The 20,621-nt window shown below is 47.2% G+C and overlaps 1 protein-coding gene and 1 non-coding gene across 2 annotated transcripts in view; both read right to left on the reverse strand.

Moving 5' to 3' along the window:
• LOC138981686 (vacuolar protein sorting-associated protein 41 homolog) overlaps positions 1-20,621 on the reverse strand; it is a 48,052-nt gene that overhangs the window by 1,150 nt on the left and 26,281 nt on the right. The window contains exons 18-26 of the mRNA XM_070354702.1: positions 19,785-19,832; positions 19,105-19,243; positions 18,755-18,805; positions 18,150-18,342; positions 11,459-11,599; positions 10,214-10,350; positions 9,543-9,642; positions 1,300-1,344; positions 141-217 (exon numbers count right to left, since the gene is read on the reverse strand). Coding sequence (XP_070210803.1) covers positions 141-217; positions 1,300-1,344; positions 9,543-9,642; positions 10,214-10,350; positions 11,459-11,599; positions 18,150-18,342; positions 18,755-18,805; positions 19,105-19,243; positions 19,785-19,832 — 931 coding nt within the window. The remainder of the gene's footprint in view (positions 1-140; positions 218-1,299; positions 1,345-9,542; positions 9,643-10,213; positions 10,351-11,458; positions 11,600-18,149; positions 18,343-18,754; positions 18,806-19,104; positions 19,244-19,784; positions 19,833-20,621) is intronic.
• Positions 7,469-7,587, reverse strand: LOC138983408 (5S ribosomal RNA). The gene has a single exon (XR_011461144.1). It is a non-coding gene; the product is annotated as a 5S ribosomal RNA (ribosomal RNA).

Raw genomic sequence — 20,621 nt, forward strand, 5'->3', positions numbered from 1 at the left:
CAAGAGTTTACGTGATGGCTACCACCTTGTTCCAAGCATGCAAACACACACAATCACACACGCACACATGACCGCACGCACGCACACACACATGCACGCACGCACAAGCACACACAACGGCAACATAAAACAGTACAGACCACAGAAACTGGTAGGCAGTCCTCATGGAATGTGTGACGGCAATGGAAGACGACAAGGTTACTAGCGAACCGCACATCTGAAACACACAGATACCTGTGCTAGGAACAACAAACAAGATACAGATAGGTGAAACCTGAACAAACGTGCACACCTTTATGCATTATCCCTTTTCCTCTCAGAGCGCCCAATATCGCCCGCTCAAGCTCCCATAGGCAGTTGCCTGAAACATCTGTCTTACACAATGCTACTATGATGCATAATTATCTGTTTCCGTTTCTACTGGCTTCATGCCCGATTTGAGCCTTTATTTATTTCAGAAATCTTGCGATATTTACTTTGCAACGATTTTTTTCATTTTGAAATATACCATGTTGGGAATGAACTCTGTCAGGTTTGTATGGGTTGTGAAGCAGAGAATACATACCCTTGCTTTTAGTATGGGTTGTGAAGCAGAGAATACATACCCTTGCTTTTAGTATGGGTTGTGAAGCAGAGAATACATACCCTTGCTTTTAGTCAGACAAATAATCCACACCAGCTCTTTTGTACATGTGTTTCAGACACACCCCTCACTAGTTTGTTTGTTTGTTTGTTTGCTTAACGCCCAGCCGACCACGAAGGGCCATATCAGGGCGGTGCTGCTTTGACATATAACGTGCGCCACACACAAGACAGAAGTCGCAGCACAGGCTTCATGTCTCACCCAGTCACATTATTCTGACACCGGACCAACCAGTCCTAGCACTAACCCCATAATGCCAGACGCCAGGCGGAGCAGCCACTAGATTGCCAATTTTAAAGTCTTAGGTATGACCCGGCCGGGGTTCGAACCCACGACCTCCCGATCACGGGGCGGACGCCTTACCACTAGGCCAACCGTGCCGGTCCCTCACTAGTGACTGGCCCGTTGATTGTTTGCCTCACTAAAAACAAGGGTATTCACTCTTTCACTACCCATACAAACCGGAATTATTTTCAGAATGTATCTATTGGCAGAGTTATTGTTCATGCAACAAGAGGGAAAGGGTTAAGATGTACAAACAATATTTTCATGAAACAGAAAGATTTTCCTTCAAATTTGGTTAATTAAGGAGGTAATCTCTCTTTTGTTTATTGTGCATGTACAGATTTAAGCGAAAGGAAGATAAGCACATTTACCTTGAACCAGCACCTGCTGTGCACACACTGGACAGGTCTGTGAATCTGAAAAAAAACAAGCGTACCTTCAGTCTACTGCATTACAATCTTCAGTGATGAAGGAGTCTAAATAGATTTAATACTTCAACTTGAGTGTGTGTGGAGTAAAACTGACACTTTGATCTCTTTTTCGTGACTGTCCTCTGTAAAATCACATTTACTTAAATATCTTAACACGTACATGTATTTACATATTTGCTGTTATGTTATACTTTTGGTAACAATACCAAAGCAAACAATTATAACAATGTTTCACTCTACATGAACAGAATCAGCAAAAATGTAAGGCTTCTTTTTAAGCCTACTGTCTATATGATACTTACCGAGACAGTACTATTCTTGCACATTATCTATTATAGGCCGAAAAAATTGGACAAAACGCTGCGTGGGTACAATTATCTCCCATAACCATGCGCCACCGTGGATCCCAAGCACTGTCCGAGTGCTTCCCCCTTACAGGATGTAGGTGGCGCGTCCTCTTTCTTTATGAGCTGCAGACCCTCAAAAAGCCCATAACATATCAAGAGGGGAGGCGGGAGGGAAACTCTAATAGTACTGTCTCGGTAAGTATCATATAGACAGTAGGCTTAAAAAGAAGCCTTACAGTCAATATAACACTTACCTCGACAGTACTATTCTTGCACAGAATACCAGAGTGGTGTGAGGGTGATATGTAGAGTATTAAACTCCTTAATCAAAATCACTTAAATCCAAGGATTAAGATACCCAGGCAATTTTCGAACAGTACTACCGTAAAAGAAAATATACCCAAGAAACATACCTTAGACTGACGTGACCATGCTGGCAACCACTGCTGTGTGGTGAACTCAATGTCAAAGTCCAGGCCACTCAAAGCTTGAATACCACTGAGTCTACGGCAAGTGGCTAAAGCGATGAGGAACAATTAGTCTTAAAAATCAGCAACTTGATACTGATGCCTGCCAGGGGTTCAAACTCATTGCTACGCAGGAGTTTGAGGACCAGAAAGACATCCCCCTTGGGAAATGAAACCCGAGGTTTAGACACCGCTGCATTGCTAATACCCGAAAGGACATTAGCGATGAGGGAGGACCTGATCAAGTGTTCAGGTCTGCGACCAGTAGCGGCCGCAATCGTGGAAGCGATGGCAGATCTGTATCCAAGAAGAGTCTTAGAAGAAAGACTCTTCTTTTGATACACTTCCACCAGGAAGTTGACCAAGTCCTGTGTTGAGGGATAAAGCGGCTTTATCCCCTTGGACAAGGCGAAGGTGGCCCAAGCTCTCCAGCGTAAGTCGTAGAGCTGATTAGTTGATCGCCTCTTAGCGTTCAAGGAAAACTCTACTGAACTCTTGTGCAATCCTAGTGCAAGCAGTTTGGAGCGCACAAGAGCCATGCGGTCAAGCACAGACTCTCTGGACGTGGATGAGGGAGGCATGATCGAGGCTGGAGCAGACCTCCCCCGTCCAGATCCAGAGGTAGAGGGTCTACGTGGGTGAGACCGCGAAGATCTGGAAACCACGGAGCTGTTGGCCAGTAAGGCGCGACCAAAATCAGTCTTGGTCGTTCCTGCAGATATTTTGCCAGCACCCTCGGAATCAGAGATGTCGGGGGATAGGCGTAAGCATCGAGGAGCCTCCACAAGAGAGTGAATGCGTCCAAGTGGAACGCATTCATGTCTCGAAAGGGGCTGACGTACCTGGGAAGCCGAGCGCTGAATCGAGTTGCGAACAGATCGATCAGAGGACGGTCCCACCTTGCCAACAGACGCTGTAGAACGTTGTGAGCGATGGTCCATTCTGTGGAGAGAACCTGATCGCCCCGACTGAGAATGTCGGCCAGGGCGTTCAGTTTCCCCGGAACGAACTGGACTGACATCCGGACCTGATTGGTCTGGCACCAGAGCAGAATCTCCTCCGCCAACAGGGAGAGGGACCGAGAATTGGTGCCCCCCTGGTGGCGAAGGTAAGCTAAGCATGTGGTGTTGTTGTCCCCGTTGAAAATCAGAGGGGCCAAGGACAGGACGAATGGGAGGGCCCGAAACTCGAACACTGTGCCCTCCCAAACGAACCGGAGCAGATGTCGGTACCCCGGGGCCACCAGGATGTGGAAGTAAGCATCCTGGAGGTCCCAGACATGGCCCAATCGTTTGGCCGGATGGCCAACCGGACCGACGAAGGGGTTTCCATCTTGAACTTGCACCTGTGAAGGTACAAGTTCAAGGTGGAGAGGTCCAACACCGGCCTGAACCGGCCGTCCTTTTTGGGGACGGTGAACAGGCGGGAGCAGAACCCCGGAGAAGGCTGAGAAAGGGGGTAGACCGCCTTCTTCTCGACCAACGAGTTCACCTCGTCCTGAAGAGCCTGCCATCTGGCAGGGTCTCGAGGAGGGGGGAATGTCAAGGGTAGAGCGGACAATGGAGTTGTGACGACAGCGGTAGAGAAAACCCCGACCACACCACCGTCAAGAAAAACTGGTTGGAGACCAGTCTGCCCCACATGCCGCGGGCCCGAAAAAGGAAACCGACAGACGAAAGAGGGGCAACTTGAGGGGGCATCAACGTAGGGCCGGGACTCACTGAAAATTCTGCTGGCGGGCAGGCGCAGGCTTGCGACCACCCCCCCTGGTGGTGCTGCTTCCCCTTACCTGTCTGAGCACCCTTCGTCTTGCTTGGGAACGCGACAGGCGCCTAAGAGGAGGAAGAAGGAGGCAGTGAAACTGGCTTCTTCTTCTTCTTCTGAGGCTGGGAGCTGGAGGTGACTGTAGCACTTCTCTTACTCCCCGCCGCCGTCGCCGAAGCAGCGAGGCCAACCATCAGAGAATCAGTGTTCCTCTGGCGTGTGGACTCCACCACAGAACGAACAGTGTCCGGATGAAAGAGGGAAGAAGGCTGAGGAAACGTGTTCCTCAGACTCTTCCTCATATCCGGAGGCACTATAGAAGTAGGCAGAAAATGATCACGGAACAGGGCCAATAAAGTGGACCCGTGTTCCAATGGCCAATTCTGCCGCAGACGTCACGCACGATCGCACGGCATGCAAAGCCCGATCCACTCGAACCGTGTCAAGGACCCGAGTGGAATCGGACTCTGCCCGATCGGGAGGGTCCAACAGTGTGGACAGCGTGCTCATCCATGTCAAGGCCTGTGATTGGGCCTCGACTGTGGAAGAAACGGTGGCCTCAAGAATGTGGAACGAAGCAGAGCTCAGTTCCACCTTCTTGACCGAAGGCACCTCCCCAACGAACACATCACCGTCAGCCCCACCCTAAACACTCAAAGTCTGGAAAGGGAGAGTTCGAGAGTCAAAGGGAAAAGGGAGGGACGAAACAGATTGGACACGAGGAAACAGTGGAGGTGCGCCTCCCGAAGGAAAGCATGGCACTGAACCCGCGTCATCCCGAGGAACACAGGTCGCGTTTGCACGTGAATCTGTACTCCTCAGGCGATGTGCTGCCGCTTCCACCGTGGCACTAAGACTAGGGTGGAACGCGAATTGCCGGCGGCCGGATCGTTCATAAAACGAGCCGCCGGCAGACGCGGCGTGAGCCTCCCGCGCCCGGGCCGAAGCGGACTCAAAGGACGAGAGGGCGTCTCAGGGAAGGACGTCCTGAAACTGTTCAAACGTCCTTCTAGCTGTGCGAGGGCGAGCCTCCTGCCTCTCGTCCTCAGACCCCGGGTCCACGTCCTGTGTGTCAACACTAGACGACAGACGCTTAAGAGAGGCATCCGTGACGTCAAGACGCCGCGTGATGTCTGTCATGTACTGTTGGAAAGTACGAAGTATAGCTTCGGAAGTTCCATCAGAAACCGGCAAGGGTAGAGGATCAGTGTTAACCTCAGGGCGACCCTGATCCTCCTCCCTATCGTCCTCCGACTCACTCTCCTCTTCACTTCCCGACAACTCCTCAAAAGCAGGAGTGTAGGGAGCTTGAGGGGGAAGAGCCGAAAGCGATGAAGCAGGCTGTGAAGAAACGCCCACAGAAGCAAGAGGCCTCGAAGACCCCTGCCCCAAAGACGAAACGTCTCCAGCAGCCGAAGGGGGAGAAAAACAACAAACCTGGGACTGTTGGGTCAGCCCAGCCAACGAACCCCCGCCATTTATAGACTGAACAGGAACCCATCGGGTCTGATCAGAAAAGAAATGGTCCGGTCCGGTCGGGGGTGCCGATCCGGTCCGGTAGGGTGGTCCGGTGTTCCGGTCCGGTGGTCCGGTCCGGTCCCGTACCATCCGGAGGTCCCGTTCGGCACCGAACCATCGTACCCACAGAAGTGTTCGGGTGGTTAGGTCCAGACGTGGACATACCGTACCATCCGGACCCGTAGGTCCGGTGGTCCGGTATGGTCCGGTTCGGTGCCAGACCATCCAGACCAACAGAGGCGGTCGGGTGGTCCGGCACCGGACCATCCGGACCCGTAGGTCCGGTACCATCCGGAGGTCCCGTTCGGCACCGAACCATCCGTACCCACAGAAGTGTTCGGGTGGTTCGGTCCGGACGTGGACATACCGTACCATCCGGACCCGTAGGTCCGGTTCGGTGCCAGACCATCCGGACCAACAGAGGTGGTCGGGTGGTCCGATCCGGTCCGGTAGGGTGGTCCGGTGTTCCGGTCCGGTGGTCCGGTCCGGTCCCGTACCATCCGGAGGTCCCGTTCGGCACCGAACCATCCGTACCCACAGAAGTGTTCGGATGGTTCGGTCCGGACGTGGACATACCGTACCATCCGGACCCGTAAGTCCGGTGGTCCGGTATGGTCCGGTTCGGTGCCAGACCATCCGGACCAACAGAGGTGGTCGGGTGGTCCGGTCCGGACCGGACCACCGGTCCAGTACCGGACCATCCGGACCCGTAGGTCCGGTCCGGTCCCGTACCATCCGGAGGTCCTGTTCGGCACCGAACCACCCGTACCCACAGAAGTGTTCGGGTGGTTCGGTCCGGACGTGGACATACCGTACCATCCGGACCCGTAGGTCCGGTGGTCCGGTTCGGTGCCAGACCATCCGGACCAACAGAGGTGGTCGGGTGGTCCGGACCGATCCGGTAGGGTGGTCCGGTGTTCCGGTCCGGTGGTCCGGTACGGTCCCGTACCATCCGGAGGTCCCGTACGGCACCGAACCATCCATACCCACAGAAGTGTTCGGGTGGCTCGGTCCGGACGTGGACATACCGTACCATCCGGACACGTAGGTCCGGTGGTCCGGTATGGTCCGGTTCGGTGCCAGACCATCCGGACCAACAGAGGTGGTCGGGTGGTCCGGTTCGGACCGGACCACTGGTCCGGTACCGGACCATCCGAACCCGTAGGTTCGGTCCGGTCACGTACCATCCGGAGGTCCCGTTCGGCACCGAACCATCCGTACCCACAGAAGTGTTCGGGTGGCTCGGTCCGGACGTGGACATACCGTACCATCCGGACCCGTAGGTCCGGTATGGTCCGGTTCGGCCCCGACCGGACCACTGGTCCGGTACCGTACCATCCGGACCCGTAGGTCCGGGGGTCCGGCAAGGGCCAGAGGTACTGTCCCGCACCGGACCCTAAGGTCCGGTACGGTCCCGTACCATGGGTCCCGTCCGGACCAAACCCGGAGGTCAAGTCCAGTCGGGTGGGTCCGGTTCGATCCCGACCCGTAAGCCTGGAACGTTCCGGACCCTTGGTCCGGACCATCCGTCACCCGAACACCAGACGCTAAGGAATGGCGTGGGGTCAAGACGGTCCGGTCGGAGGTGTCGGTCTGAGCAACAGAAACAATGTTCCCGTCGCCCTGACCATTCGACAGAAGTACCACGTTCTGTCGAACACCTCCACGTCCAGTAACTAGTCGGCCGGAGCGTTTCAAGAGGGACAGCCACCAGTCACACGGACGTCAGAGGGAACCGTAGTAGCAGTGGTCGTAGGCACGAAGCCTGAAAACCCCTGCCCCCACAGGACCGCCCTGAACGGGGTCAATTCGCATCCCAACCCCAGCGGGGAGGGAATTCAGAGACCCCGTCATCTCCTCCGATCTCCCCCCCCAGGAGGCCGAAACTACTGTCGAAACAGCAGCAGACGACCCAGCGAGGGAGTTCAGAGGAGGACCCGTGTCCCTCCTGGCTTCCACAGCGGTGGAAACCGAGGAGGGCACAGGAGAGGCACCGGAAAAGGAAGATTTTAATGCCAACTGCACCCGGTGTTCCCAGGCGGTCACCCATCCAAGTACTAACCGGGCCCGACGTTGCTTAACTTCGGTGATCGGACGAGAACCGGTGTTTTCAACGTGGTATGGCCGTTGGCTGTCAAAACCTGAGTCTCTCCAGTAGCCCCTAGATCGGATTCACCAACCCCCAAAGAGGGTTGGGAATCGACCTGCCCCCGGATTCGAGCCAGGGAGGAGAAGGAAACCTTCCCCCCAGGCTTGAAACCGGGAGGAGCTGAAGCCTGAGACTGAGGGCCGGACAACGGCGTCGAAGGGGGGGAAGCCTGTTCCACTGAAGGAGAAGGAGAAAGAAGCTTTTTCTTTCCCCTCGACCTTCCCCGAACCTTCGACGGCGCAGCCCCGCCCGAAGTCCCAGGCTCAAGCCCAGCCTGTTTGAGCAAGCTCGCATTGAGCTTGCTCAAACAGGCTTTCTCCGCCCTCCCTCGCCGCAAACGCAAAGCGTTTGGGGAGGGAGAGTCGGAGCGCCGAAAGGTCCCCTTCTCCGTGCGCAAAACATGACGCCGGGCGCCCGGAGAAGGGTTGCCCCCGGCAGACTCTGGTTCCGTAGAACCAGAGCCCAAAACAGGACGAGACATCCTACCTCGCCCTGTACGTACCCTTAAAGACCGAGAATTAACAAAATTCAAAGAAAATTTAGGTCAATACTCAAGTGAATGCGGCGAAACGAGAAGCAGACGACCGGTCACCACGAAGTAGGACGGGAGGCACGCCGAGTCCGCCACACAACAACGGAGGCACAAGTTGAAGGAAACACAACGTAGCCTCAAGCCAGAAGTGGAATAACACACAATAATCCAACAGGTGATAATCCACACAGAAAAGAAGCCTCTTAGTCCAAAATAATCCGGGAGCGTAGCAGAAACACAGCCTACTGACACGCGCGAAAAAAGAAAGAGGACGCGCCACCTACATCCTGTAAGGGGGAAGCACTCGGACAGTGCTTGGGATCCACGGTGGCGCATGGTTATGGGAGATAATTGTACCCACGCAGTGTTTTGTCCAATTTTTTCGGCCTATAATAGATAATGTGCAAGAATAGTACTGTCGAGGTAAGTGTTATATTGACGGACACCACGCTTTGGGCGTAAGTTTGAATATGCCAACCTAACTGTTTAAAGGATTATTATTGGTTCCAAAACAATGATCTGCAAATATTGAGGCCATTCATCGTTTTCGAAGATGCATTTGAGTCAAAGCACGATAAACCAATGCCCAGTGGTGGTAATATAACAGCAAAGTTTATTAGAAAATGTTTAGTTGATCTTGATGTCCAGATTCCGAGTGCCTGTGATTTTTGGAAACGAAAACATAATGTAGATTTGGATAAGAGAAACTGGTTACTGGCCGTTAACAGCACAAAAGAAGAAAGATTACGTCTGCTGCACTGGAAACTATTACATAGAATATATCCAACCAATATTTTATTAAACAAAATGGGATTACGAACATCGAATAAGTGTGAAGTTTGTAATGAATTAGACACCCTTGAACATTTCTTTTTTAGTTGCCAAGAGGTGATGAAGGGTTGGAAAATATGTAAAGATTTTGTGTATAAGAAAATACATGTTGCCATCATTTTGAATGAAGAAAATGTATTTTTGGGTTATTTTAGGGAAAGTTTGAAAAGTGATTATATTTACTTTGTGAATTATTGTATTTTAATTACCAAAATGACCATTGGAAAATTTAGATATGGGAAAAAGTTAGATTTGGGTGTATTATTGGAAACTGAGCTGAACATTAGGAATAAATTTATGTTATGATTACTTTTATGTATTTATTTATTTAAACATATTAGTTTACTGATAAGGTTTATTGATATAAAAATGTACACATTTGACAGAGAAAAGAAAAGACCTATGAAGAAGGTTTGCTCCAAGCCACAAAAAAACAAAAAACAAAAAAAAATGATAAGGCAAAAAAGTAATTGTAGTAGCAAACCTGCATGCAACTGAGGTTTAAAAAAAAAAGAAAAAAGAAAGAAAAAAAAAAAGAAAAAAAAAAGGAGTATTATTGGTAACGCTAAACATACCTTCCAAAAAGATGGCTTTTCTTTGTGTTTTAACCAGGCGCTCCAACAGGTTGAAGCTGTCCGCCACCAGAATTTTGCGACAGCCCTCTCTCAAGGAAATCTGGTTGGAAAATAAAACAAGGATCTGCATTTGCATTATCATTCATCACAAGAAACCATGAAACACAAAGTGCCCAAACAAGCAAATGCTCAGACAACCCTTGCTCTTCCCCAAGATCTTATCTTGACACATTGCTTCGTGCACTAATAACAAAGGGAGAGACATTCCAAGTGCAGCGTAAGCTAGTCAATAGTCCTTTTCCATGAAGCGCCTCTATGGCCTGACCTATGCATGTACACAGTTTTAGAAACAGTGTCAAGTTCATCACACTTTCCATACACAAATATATGCCCTTTGAACATTTAAGAAACAATAACAATAACAAAACAGTTCTTGTCCTGTTAGAAGAAACAAATTGAACACCCAAAGGTGAGTGTTCATCTTTTCATCGTCATCATTATCTGTCTGTTGTGCATCTCGTTCATCCCCTTTATAGATGCATAGATCAGGGTTATAGTGAATGTTAAGTTTTGTCAATGATTAACGTTCCCCAAGCTAACATTTCTTGATGTTTGTAGCTTTAGACCATATTTGTCACCACACCTTTCTAGCTGAGGTGACACACACTGACCTGCAGGTTGTAGTCCTGCAGAATCTTGACCAGGGAGTCCCGCAGACCTGGGATGCTCAGCTTGTTCTGAATGCGGCTGATGATCTTGATGGGGTCGATGTCAGCTCCCACGTTGTGCAACAGTGCCGTGATGAAGTCTGAATAAAAGACATCATTCATCATAGGAGGGGGCAGATAACTCAGTCGGTAGTGGAACTGACTTTGAAACATAATTATTGTGTCTACATGGGCCACATGAACTTGGGCAGGGAAATAGCTCAGTGGGTAGCGTCGCTGGCTTCAAACCCAGTTTTTGCCATCAGCGTGAGTTCGATCCTAATGTTCGGCGAGGGATTTATATTCCCAGAGTCTTCTTCTTCTTCTTCGTTCATGGGCTGAAACTCCCATGTTCACTCATGTTTTTGCACGAGTGGGTTTTCACGTGTATGACTGTTTTTACCCCACCATTCAGGCAGCCATACGCTGCTTTCACGGACAGCATGCTGGGTATTTTTGTGTTTCTATAACCCACCGAACTCTGACATGAATTCCAGGATCTTTTCCGTGCGCACTTGGTCTTGTGCTTGCATGTACACACAAAGGGGGATAAGGCACTAGCAGGTCTGCACATACGTTAACCTGGGAGATCGGAAACATCTCCTCCCTTTACCCACAAGGCGCGGCCAGGAATCGAAGCTGCGACCTTCTCCATAGGAGGCCGATGTCTTATCAACTCGGCCAATGCGCCCGTTATTTCCCAGAGTCAACTTTGTGCAGACTCTCCTCGGTGTCTGAACACCCCTGTGTGCATGCATGCGCATGATAAAGAACCCAAGTTCACAGCACAAGTCTTGGGGCTTGGAAACATCTATAATGAGCATGCAGGAAAAAGAAAGAGAAAAAAATGGGTAATGTCTTAGTAAGAAAGCAGCTTGAATTTCCACGAGGGCAACCTCACAGGACTACATGAAATCTTATCCTTATGAGTGCATTTCAGTAACACTTACAGTCAGGCAACTCTCAAACTAAATGTGGAGAAACTTTCACATCAACCCCAAACCTGAAAGTGGACAAACTCATTTCAGCCACTCTTAAAAAGTATATCTAGGTGTACATACATTTTTTTTTTTACATTCTCCAAATATCTCAAAATTAAATCCCAAAATTAAGACAAAAAACAGATAGCTAGCAAAAGGCAGACGACAGAAAGCAAATCAAATCAAACAAAAGGAACAAAACAAAATGAAGATGCAGCAGAAAACTCACTGGGTTTGTCCATGGAGTATGTGATGAGGTTTTCCCACAGTTCTTCGTCGTTCTGTTCCTTGCAGAACTCGATAGCATGGTTGACATCTCCCAGCCCCTCCATGATCATCTTCAGTGCCTGTATCAGGTTCCCCATGCGACCTGTAAAACAACGACATGATGTTATTTTCCCTGCAGAGGCTGATAACAAATAAACTGGATAAACTAGTGACCTTTTTAGGCATTTACAGACCTGCCAACCCTTGTAAAGCCTCAAGTGTAGCAATTTCGATTTTTGTGTGGAATTTTCAGCGTAGCAAATGGTGTTCAAGTGTAACATTTTTCTCACATTTATTCCCACATCTGCATTTATATATAGAGAATACTACATGGCTTGCTGTGTCGTACCAGATTTACACGAGTTGTTTTTTTAAATATTGAACTGCGAGCGAAAGCGAGCTGTTCACTATTTGAAAAAGCAACGAGTGTAAATCTGGTACGACACAGCAAGCCATGTAGTATTCTGTTTATCCTACATACTGTACTTACGTGTATGAACCTCGATCTCTTCTGACGCCTCGTGCAATCTATTACGTCAAAGCAAAGAATCGTCACTCTGAAAGTGTGGCGTGACGTGTTAGTTCTAAAGATTCATCGAGGGTAATTAGCGAGCGCAATTTTTGTTTCTATAATGACGTTTGTCTCGGTGACTTTGGCATCATAAGCAGTGGAAAAACAGGTCCCTGCCAGACTTGCTTGACATGACCTCATTTACATGATATACACACGTGTGATTTGAACGATTATTATCTCACGGGTGTCTCTCTCACGTATGTAGGATAAATATATTTGTCAGTAAGTACTGGTGTCACATGACTGATGTGAACCAGTTGATTGGCTAATGGCGATGCGCTAAAACTGTTAGCGCACTCTTGGCGCTAACTTTTCCACAGAGCGTATTCTTCCGCCGTTTGCTAAGTGAGACTGTACTCTCATCCTCAGAATTAATAAATGACATGTAGCTTATATTCTCCACAATACCAAATGACCATAAATTTTCTGCTTCTCAATTAAAGCAGAAGTGTTTTTTTTCTGACAGATTGCATGTGCCTGTGCCACAGTTGCCACTGATCTAAAAATAGAACCCGCTGTGTCTAATTTTTCAGTTTCGACTTGCGAAGATTCTTCTCATAATTATGCCGTGCTAGTGGCATGTAGCTTATTATCCACATTACGAAATGATGAGTTAGTCAATCAATCAATCAATCAATATGAGGCTTATATCGCGCGTATTCCGTGGGTACAGTTCTAAGCGCAGGGATTTATTTATTTATATTTTTTATTTTTTCTATTTTATGCAATTTATATCGCGCACATATTCAAGGCGCAGGGATTTATTTATGCCGTGTGAGATGGAATTTTTTTACACAATACATCACGCATTCACATTGGCCAGCAGATCGCAGCCATTTCGGCGCATATCCTACTTTTCACGGCCTATTACAGTAGAACCCCTTATTTACGACTTTGGAAAAACCTTGAAAATTAGGTCGTAAAAAGGGGGGGTCTTAAAATGGGGGTTTGAGTTTGTGGCCCGGGCGGTCATGAATTTGGTTGCAGTGTACGTACTGTCATGTTTACACACAAACACACAGTTGCAGTTTACTGTCATATCAACACACACACACACACACACCCAAACACATTACAGCAGAACAACTTTAACTCAAATTTCAAAGAAAATTTACTCATGGCGTAATGCTCGCTCCCCGCTGAGTGAAGCACATTTGACATTGTGGCGCAACCAGTAAAATCCGAATGTCCTAACTCGATAGAAAGCATAACGACTTTTCTCCCGAATTATCTTTCCGCTCACATGAATGTTTCTTCGCCTTGCATCGCTAAACTTGTCCCATACACGATCGTTGAGGTTTTAGCACAGGCACCTCTCTTTGCGTACTTTCGCTTCACTGTCCTTCTCGCCATCTCGATAACACTGAGTCCTTATCATTGACGATACACAGGATTTGCGTCTTCCCGACTCCTAAGGAAGTCGCCGCGGATTGCCATTTCGCTCGATTAGCGATTACTTTATTAGCTCTCTACTCAAGAGTCGGCGCTTTTCTCTTTCTTTCGCGAATCTTCGTTTGTCAACAAGTCGTCGTGACAAGATAGCGTACAGAGGAAAACCGGATGTATTAGGATCTTGCGCGTGCGAGATTTCGGTTTTTTTTTCTTTCTCACGGTAGTTGCACGAGAGCCGCCATGTTGTGTTTTCGTCTGCTCGACTGAAAATGCGCGAAAGTCGTAATTCATCCCCAAAAGCTCGGTCGTAAGTCGCGTTTTGGGGTGAGTCGTTCACTGGGGGTTCATTATATAGTAGAACGCATCCGTGGTAGAAAAATCAGTCGTAAAAAGGGGGTGGTCGTAAACCGGGGGGTCGTTAAGGGGGAGTACTACTGTATTCAAAGTCACATGGGTATTTTGGTGGACATTTTTATCTATGCCTATACAATTTTGCCAGGAAAGACCCTTTTGTCAATCGTGGGATCTTTAACGTGCACACCCCAATGTAGTGTACACGAAGGGACCTCGGTTTTTCGTCTCATCCGAAAGACTAGCACTTGAACTCACCACCTAGGTTAGGAAAGGGGGGAGAAAATTGCTAACGCCCTGACCCAGGGTCGAACTCGCAACCTCTCGCTTCCGAGCGCAAGTGCGTTACCACTCGGCCACCCAGTTAGTATACAATTCCCAGTAGCTAACAGAAAACACAAGTGTTATTCCGATAACGTACCAGCTAGATCAGCATTTGGAATATACGTAGCAGACTACACTGAAATACGACTGCATCAGTTCAGTAAATGAATGGTTTCCGAATTATTATTTCAAGGCAAGAACAATCGGAATCGAAAACGTGTAGGGTTTAGAACGTTCTTACCATATATAAGACTTATTACCAGCCTGCCTCATGCGTGCAGACTCAGTGCAACGTGACGAGCAATTTTTGTTTTTGAAATGAGACTGCAGACGCAGTGGTTCGATTGCCACAGCCTAGCAGACGACATAAACCCCGCTCAGCAAATTAACATGTTGGGCAAATGTGAACGATAAAATGATGGGGATATTATACGTGTAGGGTTCAGAGCATTCTTACCGTTCATATTTAGTACCAGACTCCCCGATGAGTGAAGATACCACACGAGAAACATGCCACATTTATTTTGAAAATGTGCTAACCGTCGACCTTGGGGTTAGCCAATTCAAGGGGAGTCACTCTGCACAGTCAATCCGTCGAAGCTCGACTGGAGGTTTCGAATCGCAAATAACTAAGAACACAGTCCTTTCTCCGAGTTCAAATGAGGTCTCTCTGAAAGATCATCACTGTTTAGCTTAACGCTACACTGGAATTTACCAACAGAAATTAAAACAAGAGTTTGCGTGTGACGAAAGCACGACACACTTGAGACAGCCCACACAAAAGTAGATCTTCCACGACCTGACCACACAGTTATGCCTATTCAAATGCGCGTAGCAAAATGTGCGTGTTGTATCTTCTTTTTTCTCTGGCGGTACCGACAACATCGTTATTGAAACAATCCCAGTGCACTAAGGGATTTATAGAGCAAATCTCGAAAATAATTATTGAACTCAGCGATTTATTGTTTATCTCGATTTGCTCTATAAATCCCTTAACGCACTGGGTTGTCTCAATAACTTATATATGCCACCTTGCACAAGAATCGACACTTTTAATCAAGTTTCATAAGAAAGCAGGATCATAAAATGCCCATTTGAGAGTTTCTGGTGTGCCACTTTTCAGAGTAGACTATGTTTTATACTCCATTGTGTGACCGCCACACGGAGTGGGAAGCAGAAATGAGTACCAGTACTCACAAAAAAGAGGGAACTGTTGCATGCTTGTCATTATACTGGTTTCAACGAAGTAGTCTTTAGCTTGCCGTAGCAGCGTAGCAATTGCTCTTAAAACGTAGCATGCTACGCTGAAAGCATAGCAGGTGGCAGCTCTGCATTAAGTAGCTTTGGTGAAAACAAGGCCTTATTTTTTGTAAGGTCTTCTTTGGGGGATTTTTGACCCTTTATGCCAACCATACAGACCACTCTCATCTGAACAAAACAAGATCACTCTCAATGAACAAGGCCACTCTCAACAAACAAACAAAAAAGGCTCAACAACACTGACAAATGATTAAAGGACCCTAACAGGCTTTTTTTAGTGTCAAAAACACGTTCATTTGCGTTTTGGCGTGACTTAGGTAAACCAGGCATATGCATGCCGTAGGAAATTGTTTTCTCACCTTCCCTCACAGGGTTTAGTTTATTTCGGAATCGTGTTGGCGCCATAATCCGACAAATTTCGTGGCTGAAGCGAAGCGTTTTAAAGTAATTTTTTTTTACAAATCACGTTATTTACAAAGCACGTTAATGCTCCCAATAATTATTTGCTTGTCATCTCCAAAGTCAAGGCACAAAAACAAAATCCCTTGACTTTTGGGGTAGCGCGACTGTTTATGTTTAGAATTTTTTTTTCTTCATTTTTTCGTTATTAGATTGTCCCGTCGCTGGGAAATTCGGGTCACTTCCTCCCAGTGGAAAACTAGCAGCAACAGAGTCGCGCTACCCCATAGTCAAGGGATCTATGATATTTTTTTTTCTTTTCTTTATTGTCCCATCGCTGGGAAATTCGGGTCGCTTCCTCCTGGTGGAAAGCTAGCAACAACAGAGTCGCGCTACCCCATAGTCAATGAATCTATTAGATTTGTTTTCATTTCTTTGTTGTCCCAACACAGTCCACAACTTGGACACATACCACAACTTGGACACATTACCACGTCTTGGACACACCACAACTTGGACACATACCCCAACTTGGACACATACCACAACTTGGACACATTACCACATCTTGGACACATACCACAACTTGGACACATACCACAACTTGGACACATTACCACATCTTGGACACATTACCACATCTTGGACACATACCACAACTTGGACACATACCACATCTTGGACACATACCACAACTTGGACACATTCCACAACTTGGACACATTCCACAACTTGGACCACAAGCGCGACTCTGTTGCTGCTAGCCTTTAACTGGGAGGAAGCGATCCGAATTCGCCAGCGATATAGGACAATAAAGAAATGAAAAAAGAAAGAAAAACAAATCTAATGGATCCCTTGACTGGGGTAGCGCGATCGACTCTGTTGCTGTTAGCTTTCCACTGGGAGGAAGCGATCCGAATTTCTCAGCGATGGGACAATAGGCTGAATAGAGAAATGAATTTTTTATTTTTTATTTTAACATTTTTACAAATCGCGGTTTTAGGTTCGACGTAATTTGTAAAATATGTTTAAATTTTAACAAATCACGGGTTTGGTGTCATTGTGTAGACATACAGGCTGGGGGAGTGGCTTTGGAGCCGGCGAGCAGATAGCTGTACTGTATCAGCGTCTGTTGCTAGAGATCGTTCTTACTGCGGTGTCCAAGTTGAGACGGAAGTGTCCCATCTATCTGGGTTGATAATCGGGGATTAATGTAGAGTTGTATCCTCTTAGTCAGGTTTGAGGCACAAAGTTTACGAGGAAAAACCATTCTCTCTCAAGGGTGGAAGTCAAATGTCTGCCAGACTCAGCAAATAGATTAGGCAGCCCATGATCACTGTTGAGATTGTAGTTGAAGTTCTATCGGATTTGTTGTTGGTTATGTTGTTGAAGACGTATATGTTCTCGAATTTGAGTTGATGTTGTTGTTGTTGTCGTCGTCGTAGATGAAATCAAGGTTGTTACGTGTCAAATCAATCGTGTTCCACCTACTGTTTATCAGTGTAAAGCTGTTGTTGGTGGTGTTGTTGACATTGTAGTTGTTCTTGGTTTTTGAGTTGTTGTCAGTGTTGTTGTCGTCGTTGTAGTTGTTGCCCAATGTTGTACTGTGTTGTGGTTGTTGTTGTTTTTGTTATTGTTGATACAGTTTCGCTGGTTTCTCAACAATGCTGTTGTGGTTGTAGTTGTTGAGGTTGTTGTTATTGTTGATGTAGTTTCGCTGGTTTCTCAACAATGGTGTTGTTGTTATTGTTATTGTTATTGTTGATGGAGTTTCGCTGGTTTCTCACACAATGGTGTTGTTGTTGTTGTTGTTATTGTTATTGTTGATGTAGTTTCGCTGGTTTCTCAACAATAGTGTTGTTGTTGTTGTTGTTGTTGTTGTTGTTGTTGTTGTTGTTGTTGTTGTTTCTTTGTTTTTGGGTCCAGCCGATTCATTTTCACAGCCCATTCCTGCTTGAGCCTTGAGTCGGATGGAAACAAATGAAAACTCAAGCCTGAGTCCTTTTTTTGCAACTCCGAACATACGGCAGCAGCACACTCTCTCGGCATGATGTCGGGAGTACGCGCGCATCCACGGCTGCAGCAAAGACGCAGACCGAGCGTCGCTACTTTCGCTTCCGATTCCTGCTTGTGACGTCACAGCCAACGGCCGCGGGGATTTTGAAGTCTCGCGTAGCAGACGAATTTGGCCGCTTTTTGAGCATGCATTTTGTGTAAATTTAGACTGATGCAACACAAAACCTGTGATTTACTGTTCGGTTTTTGCATCTTTAGATGCTTACCTATATCATCAAATCAACCCCAACTGCTTTATCTGACCTTAAAAAGAGCCTTTAAAGAACACAACTCTAACCTAGCAAAAAAACCTGCTCCTTGACGAACCCTCTCCTTTCACAGATCTCCAGAGCTTTCTGCAGAGGGTAGGACTCGCTGCGACGCAGAAAGGACAGGAGCTTGGTGCGATCGTACTCTGCATACAGCTCCACCATCATCCCACCGTAGTCGTGAGCCGCGTGGTTGTCCTTGGCAAACAGCTGGTCCAGGTACTGATGAGAAAAGACGACAAAGGTAAAGCCACAGCTGAGGACACATAAAAAGGATAGAGAAGAATGGGGGACTGGGAAAGATCCCAAAGCTGGTGGAAGTCATTAATAGGGATTATATTCATCCCTTAAAAAGAGACGGCAATTCAAAACACAAAGGTTTTGTCATTTTAAATTTCAGTTTTCTAGTGTTTGTGATTACAGAAAAATCAACTGTTCTCGGGTTCTTTTCCCTCAGCTGCTATAAATGAGCAAATGCTACAAATGACGTTTTATACAAAGTAATAAATCTCTGACAAGCTACTATAGATACGAATTTTCTAACAGGATGCTAGTGGTCATACTGTGACTTTTGAAATAAAAATGTACAACTGAAAGGAAGGTAGAGCTTTACTAAAACCAGGTGTTCACTCACCACATACAACAAATCTTTCCTCTTTGACAGCTGGGATACAACTTTCTCTACCTGAAAAAATAAGCATATCAGACATTAAAGGCACATGACTCACCATCTCAGATCTAGCAAGGCTTTCACACGGGATACGGCTATTTCTCCACTTGGACACATACCTAAAATCAACAGCGTGACTGCTTTCTGTGCAGGGGGGGACATCATTTTAGGAATTCATTTTTCAAAAAGCTACTAGTGGCTTTTTTAAGATTGGTCATTTAATAAAACCACACTCACGATCAAACACCAACCGTTCCATTCTTGCAATGACCAGGCTTTATGATTATAGACAGTTGAGACAGTAAGCAACTGACCAGTATCTTATCCATGTTGTCCAGCAGCAGTTTTGTGGCCTGCTCACTGTCCAGAGCCATGAGCGGTCTGATCTGGTCGCTGAGTGCCCGGTACAGTGAGTGCTTTTGAATCAGGTTGAACACGTCCTTGTTCTTCAGCCTGTGCAATATGCCACAACACATGATTATTACAGTCCCCTCTGTTCAAGACCCCCGATTTAAGACTTCGTCTTTCCTTAGATCTTGTTTTTTGTGTGTGTTTTTTTCAGTTTGTAACCTCTGTAAATTTACATCTATTTCAAGGCTCCTTCTTTTCAAGATCTGTTTTTCTCTGATTTGTTGAGGTTTTTAAAAGGGGGGGGGGGGGGGGGGGGGGGGGGGGGAGGGGTATGAATGGGTTTTTTCAGAAGGGGCAGTAATGAATTCATACTCACATAGTTTTTGGATAAAACGTTTCACCACCTACACAAGATACTTTGATGTAATTGTATATTTGTGAGAATGACTGTGTGTGTGTGTGGTGTGTGTGTGTGTGTGTGTGTGTGTGTGTGTGTGTGTGTATGTGTGACTCTATGTTAGCGTCTGTCTGTATGTTAGTGTTTGTCTGTCCGTCCGTCCATCTGTCCGTCAGTCCGCCTGTCCGTCAGTCCGCCTGTCTGTCTGTGTCTGTGTATGCACACACCTTTTGTGCATGCACTCACCTGAGATAGATGGCCAGGGCTTTGTCAAAGGCTTTCTGGTACGCGTACCTGTTTCGACATTGATATAATCATCGTCAACTCCCCTTTCATGAAAAATATATCAACCTCTCCAACTCAAAATCCATCATCAAATTAGAAACACATTACTTTTATGTGCAACGCGACTTAACTTCTAAATTTACTAGAGCATCTTCATCCAAAACCATATTTTAATATCAAATGATAAATTAAACACTGTTTCATCGGCAATGCTCCTTCCCTAGTTTTCTTTATGTACACACACAGACGCACACCCATCCACACCTGTCGCCGTAGGTGCAGTTCCCTTTGTTCCACTGTAGGCAGAACGGTATTCCCTTCGCGTTAGTCCGACGCTTGTTCGGTGCCGCCACGTTGGTACCAGGTTGCTGGCGCTGTTGTCCTGTCCCTATGGGCTTCTCCCGCAACGCCACCACTGACAGGTGAGGAGTATCGGCCCCCCATCGATGGCCGGTCGCCGCCTACAGACTCCTGTACTCGTCGTCGTACATGAGTACAGAAGCCCACGTGTATCTGCACGCCAGCTCCGACACCTTCACCGTGTAAGCAATGTAATCAAACACTGACTCTTCGGTGTCCAACTCTCCGTTTTTGATGAGTTCCGCCATTATTCGGCCGTTGGCCGCCATCCACATAGCTGGGCTCACTCTTTCGAGCTTTTGTTTTTGCCCTGCCATTTTCAGAGATATCCCTCCACCCAGGTCGATCTCTTCACTCTCCCTTGCCGCTGATGAAATAAAATCCACCACCCTAAGGGCTGACTCACCTGAGTCTTTTCTCCTGGCTGTCAGGTACACG

Source organism: Littorina saxatilis, linkage group LG12 (genome assembly GCF_037325665.1).
Source record: "Littorina saxatilis isolate snail1 linkage group LG12, US_GU_Lsax_2.0, whole genome shotgun sequence".
Classification (NCBI taxonomy): Eukaryota; Metazoa; Mollusca; class Gastropoda; order Littorinimorpha; family Littorinidae; genus Littorina; species Littorina saxatilis.